Genomic DNA, 6,192 nt, shown 5'->3' on the forward strand with positions numbered 1-6,192 from the left:
CTCTCTCTCTCTCTCTCTCTCTCTCTCTCTCTCTCTCTCTCTCTCTCTCTCTCTCTCTCTCTCTCACTGAGTAACCATGTACCTCTTTTGTAGTAAGATACCTATTTCTCTGTCACTTGTTTCTGCTTCTTTGTCTCTTTGTCACACTCTCACCTTTCATCCTCTGACACGAGATCCCCTCCTCCAATGCCCCTGCCCCTCCTTGTCTGGTGAGTTGCTTGGTAACCCTGCCAGTGCTGGTGCCATGTAAAAAGCATCCAGTCCACACCATAATGTGGTTGGCATCTGGAAGGGCAGATTTTCCCCATTGAACATGGAGAAATGCATGACAGAATAAAAGACAACGTTTGTTCAATTGTTTCGCAAAGAATCCCCTGAAATGAAACATCTTTACTTACAGCATGCCAAAAGTGCAACATATACGCAGCCAGGTCTCGTAAGTTCCTGCCAGCCTTTAAATAAAGAGCGTAATCTAAAAGAACACACACTTCCACATCGATGTAAGGAACAGCATTCATAGCATGGCGCTTCACTCGGTTCACACTTTCTTCTGTTTCTTTTGGTAAGGGTAAAGGAATGCCTAAGAATAAAAAAATTTTACAGAAATACACAAAATATCCAATATTTAGGTTCCTTGCTTATGAATTATGAGTTATTGATCTCTAATATTGACATAATGGTTCTCGCTGTTTTAGGGCCGAGACATAACAACAACAACATCAACATTACCCCACACTTCACTCAATGGACAGCACTAAAAACACAGGAGTAAACACCACAAATTAACAAACTCCCTCCAAGTTCTACTTTAAATTCACTACAAATCGTCTACAAATTTTCTACAAGTTCACTACATATACAGGTATATTCTGTCTATATCAACTCTAAGGCTGCTGTCTTTGGATCACTGTTAATAGTTTTCCAGTCAAAGTTTTTCCGTTTATTTCCAGTTTATTATGTTAAAGCTGTAGTTTATATCCGGAATGTTTAGTGTATTTATATCTATTTATATCTATTTCTAGCAGTGACTCTTCTCTTGTTAACAATAGCAAGACTCTTCTGCTGTGCTCTTTCCTAATTTTCTCATTCCTATCTCTGTCTTACGTTTTATCAGTTTTATCTATTTATGAATATTTCTTTGGCTGGTTCTGATCTAATTTTTTGATTTCAGTGTCTATTGTTGTTCGCATTGTCATTATTGCTATTGTTGTTGTTGTTGTTGTTGTTGTTGTTGTTGTTGTTGTTGTTAATTATGGAATTGTTGTCATTATGAAATTATGCATTATGTAATTAATAAGAATATTACAAGATTTAACATAATCTTAATAAGGAGAGATTTATCAAATGGATTACAAGCAGCAACGATTTTATTGAAAGCTGGCCTTAGACAATTCCTTTGTCATATCAGTGGCAGAAATGAAGAAACATATCAGTATATATATCTACCCATTATTTCATCCAGTACCATTACTGGTGTAGTTTGTCTCCAGAGTGTGTGACTGGCAACTTCAACTGATCTTTTATGACGAACACTGCCTCCAGGGGGCAGCAGGAACAGTTCATCACTCACCATTCCTTCCTAAACAAATACAACATTAGTTAATTGGTAAATATGTAAAAATACAAAAAAATATGGTCTGCAACAGCTAAACAAGTAATATAGAATAAAAAGAATTTGAGACCTGAACATGGAGAATTTAATAGCTGAATGGTGTTCTGCAAGTTAAACACGGAAACATGTATAATTAATTTAGTAATAAATATTAATGAGGTTTATTTAATTTGACTGGAAGGAAGCTTGCTTCCCAACCACTTCGTTCCAGATTTGGTCCCACTTCATGGCATCTTAGGCAAGTGTCGTCCACTCTTGCCTCAGGCCACCCAAAGCCTTGTGAATGGATTTGGTAGACAGAAACCGAAAGAAGCCTGTTGTATACATATATATCATCATCATCATCATCATAAAAAAGTGAGCATAAATCTGGAAAACAATAAGTGGGATGGTCATGGCTGGAATTCCTTTAATCATTTCCTGGGCCACAGCTTAGCCTAAAAAACAGCAGTGAGATCTTGTCTGAAATCTTATCTCACAAATTTTTTGAAAAGTAAATTCTTTAAACTTTCCTTTCCAAGATTTTGACTGGAATATTTGGTAAATTGTGAAATATTTGTGTTTAGATTACTTCAATCCTATTCGATAAAATAAAGTACCAGTAAAGTACTGGGTCAGCTAAGATCCTCCCCTTAAAATCTGTGCATTAATTAGAAACCATAATTATTCCACTTACCACATGAATGTCATTAATTCCATTTGGTCGAACACTAACGATGACACTTTCATCTACATTCTGGAAGAAATGCTGACTATGTTGGTGAAGGTCAACCTTATGCAATGGAAATGGTCAAATAAGATCCATTAAAACTCAAAAAAAAAAACAATCAAAAATTGTGGATCATGCAACATGAAATGAAGATACAATTTATCAATTTTAAGGAATTTATAAATTTATTGATTTTTATTTCAAGATGCATTGATTGGTTGAGTGTGGACAAAGTATCAAGCAGTATTCAGTAACAATTCTTTAGGTTCTGAGTTCAAATCCGGTTCTGGAAAAACTTGGCTTTTTATCTTTCCCAGATCAATAAAAATCAGTCCCATGCTTCCTCCAGTCCCCATTCAGGTTCTAAAGGAATTGATGGCTATTTTGGAATATTTGACCAGTTCTTACTAAAGTAATTCTCTAAATTTCCAAAGCTGTGTCCTGGGAAAGCTCCCTATATGGTGCCATCTGTTAGCACTCAACATTGTGTAGGGTGATTTCCTAGGATGCCACCCCACAGCAAATTAACATATAAACAAAACACGGACACCATGTATGTGCATTTGGTAATGTTTATATTATCAGAGCTGCTTTTAATTAATATATATATATATGTTTTAATCAAAGTATACAGTATTTATAGATCCATTACAGTTGATCTTGCCAATCAGTTTTGCACAGGAAACTTAAATCAGATATTAGATAGCAACACGGTTAAGTAATACTGCATGGTCTTCAGAGATGACAAATGTGGAAGGAAAATATATATTTTTTTTAATGTTGGAGAGGGACTAAAACTCACTTACAGGTAACTGTTCCTTTTCAATCTTTAGTTTTCCTCTCTTGAAAAACAGCTGCATTAAGTCCATATCCTCCATAAGAATGGATGAAGGACTCCGCTGCAAAGTGACATTGATATTGCTGATGTTCGAGAGTAATGTCATTGTCAACTGGTCTGACGTTAGTGGATCCCCATCAACAAATACTTCAGTTTTGTGCACCTCATAATCTGGGAAATGAATTCACAAAATTTGAAAGAAGAACGGAAATGAAATGATGACATGAAAACATTCACAACTTGTTTCTTTGTGGGAAATAAGTTTCATGATATCTATGGACTGAAGATACATAGCGGAAAGGATTAAATAAGTATGTTATTGTGTGTGTTTGTGTGTATGTGTGTGTGTATGTGTATGTGTGTTTGTGTGTGTGTATGTTTGTTCATTTATCATCATCATAATTTAACATCCATTTTCTATGCTGGCATGGGTTAGACAAATATAATGCATGGGCTTGTCCGGGCTCACATGTGGTGTGGATATATGTATGTTCATGTGTGTGTGTGTGTGTGTGTACACGTGGAGTGGGGGTGTGCATTGTGTACACAAGTATATTGAGTTAGGTCCCTTCACATAAAAAAAGTAAAGTGTAGCCATTTGTTAAATGTGGTAAGAAGTTATGGTAATTAGTCATTATGCTAATGAGTAATTAGTGTTACTCATTAACATAATGGAGGTCATTTGTCTAAAATATATCCTCCAGAAAAAGAGAAGAAAGGATAAAAAAACCCTGAGTGGATAAAAATGGATTCTATTACAGCAAAAACGAAATCATAGACGAACACTTGATGTTTTCTTTGTATTTAATTGAACATTGGAACAATATGTCTTGGGTGGTTGTCAGAGCAAGATAAACAATTCTAGAATCAACAATCTCTGAACAAAATTCCCAGAGGCCTGCAGAAATTAGGGATACTGGAGACCTATCAATTATAGCCATACTAAATAAACATGTTAACATTATTTTCTTCTTCTTCCATTTTACTCTTCTCTGATTTTGACACATTTTCCCCCAATTGTTGGTCTTTTACCACAAGTTACCATTCTTGACCTTGATAGCCAACTTGCCCAAGGTTAATAGCAAAGTCAACTCAGGTAGCATCTTTGACAGTTGATGATCTCTTAAGAGGGCAAGAATACTCATAAGTTCAAATTCCAAGACAGGTCAAAATTGCAGAGAATTCATCCAAAGACATTTGGCTTAAATCTGGAAAGTGTTTGCTCTGGCCTCTAATTCCATGAGAACGACTTTGAAAGAGATTCCTTGCTTCCAATTTTCATAGATTGTAAGCTGTGAGAAATGATTTCTCGGCTGCAATAATGGAAATCATATATTTTGCCTTTCAAGTAAAACACAGAGGGAAAATCATGGACCTTTTATTTATTGAAGCAGTAGAAGTTCTTGTTTTAAAGATTTGGGTCTAATTGTCTGCTACAATATATGAGAATGATTCTCTCTGTTCTTGAGTAAAGGTCAGCAGGAGAAATATTTGGGAAAGTTGAAATGAAAGAGTGACCATAGAGAAGGTCAAACAGGTTTTAAGCGATGTCGTGTCTTTGAATGGAAAAGAGACAGTAATGGATAGGAGTCTTGTCATACAAAATAGTGAAATCTACCTTCAGGAAAGTTTCCTTCATTCAAAGACAAACTTAGTCTCCACAGACATCAACAGAAACTAATGGTTTTCAACTTACCTCCAATATTGTTAAATCTTTGTGATTTTGGAAATTGATGATCATTTTCTTCTTCTTCATCTTCATCTTCATGTTTTATATTTTCAATATCTAATTTATTTCTGTCGAGGAATTGTCCATATTTCAGTTCAGTGTTGTCCAAAGGTGGAGTTTTTACTAATTCTGAATGTCTAAAATTCTGTGATATTGATTTAGAATAGATTTCTTTGAGACTGTCATTGACACCAGATTTACTTCTGCCTTGGCTCTCAAATTCTTGGGATATTCCATCACTAATATTATTACTGCTAATTGGTTTTTTATTCAATAACTTTATTCCCTAAAAACAAAGATCAAATGCATGTTTCATCATTGAGAAATTGTTATAAAACAAACTAATTAAGTACAGAGGTCAGGTTTATTCACTTGTTATTCCACCCCACCACACATCAGGCATTATTATTATTGTTCAGTAGTTTTATTTTTATAACGTGCTTTCACTTCACTACCGAGCGCAGCTCTGTGCGCCTTGGGTATGTGCTGTAGTTTGCTGTGGTGCTCTTATGGTTACTGTATTGAAAGTGTTTTGCGTAGGATGTGTGCAGTGCCCAGTAGTTTATTATTATTATTATTATTATTAATATTATTATTATTATTTAAGGCAGTGAGCTGGCAGAATTATGAGCACCCCAGGCAAAATGCTTGGTGGTATTTCATCCATTTATCTGCTCAAATTCCACCGTGATCAACTTTGCTTTTATCCTTTCAGAGTTGATAAAATAAATATCAGTTGAACACAGGGGGTGATGTAATCAACTTACTCCCTCCTCCAAACTAGCTGGCCTTGTACCAAAAATTAAAAATTATTATAATTGTTGTTATTATTATTATTATTATTATTTAAGGCAATGAGATGGCAAAACATTTAGCAGTGTTTTGTCCACCTTTACATTCTGCACTCAAATTCCATTGAGATCAGATTTGCCTTTCCTCTTTTTGGGGGTTGATAAAATAAGTACCAGTAAAATACTGGTGTCGATGTAATCACCTTTTCTCATCCCCTCAAAAACTGCTAGCCCTGAGCAAAAATTCGAAACCATTATTGTTGTTGTTGATAAACAGAAATTATAACAGGGCAAATGTATATATTTATATATAAATTTCTGGCAGAGTGAATTGTGTCATGGTGCTGTTTTTCTCACAGATGGTGCCCAACTGTCCCTACTATACTGTGTAGTCAACAGCATCAAAAACAAACAATGTGCATGCACGAAATTAAAAATATAAAATGGTGTCAATTTACCCATTGCATCCTGTATATATATATATATATATGTATATATATATATATATATATG

At 34.9% G+C, this 6,192-nt stretch overlaps 1 protein-coding gene across 1 annotated transcript in view; it reads right to left on the bottom strand.

Annotated features, from left to right (window-relative positions):
* LOC106871434 (uncharacterized) overlaps positions 1-6,192 on the bottom strand; it is a 20,923-nt gene that overhangs the window by 6,373 nt on the left and 8,358 nt on the right. Inside the window, exons 2-6 of the mRNA XM_014917886.2 lie at positions 4,856-5,174; positions 3,128-3,330; positions 2,289-2,384; positions 1,447-1,579; positions 399-580 (exon numbers count right to left, since the gene is read on the bottom strand). Coding sequence (XP_014773372.1) covers positions 399-580; positions 1,447-1,579; positions 2,289-2,384; positions 3,128-3,330; positions 4,856-5,174 — 933 coding nt within the window. The remainder of the gene's footprint in view (positions 1-398; positions 581-1,446; positions 1,580-2,288; positions 2,385-3,127; positions 3,331-4,855; positions 5,175-6,192) is intronic.

Source organism: Octopus bimaculoides, chromosome 13 (genome assembly GCF_001194135.2).
Source record: "Octopus bimaculoides isolate UCB-OBI-ISO-001 chromosome 13, ASM119413v2, whole genome shotgun sequence".
NCBI classification, from domain to species: Eukaryota; Metazoa; Mollusca; class Cephalopoda; order Octopoda; family Octopodidae; genus Octopus; species Octopus bimaculoides.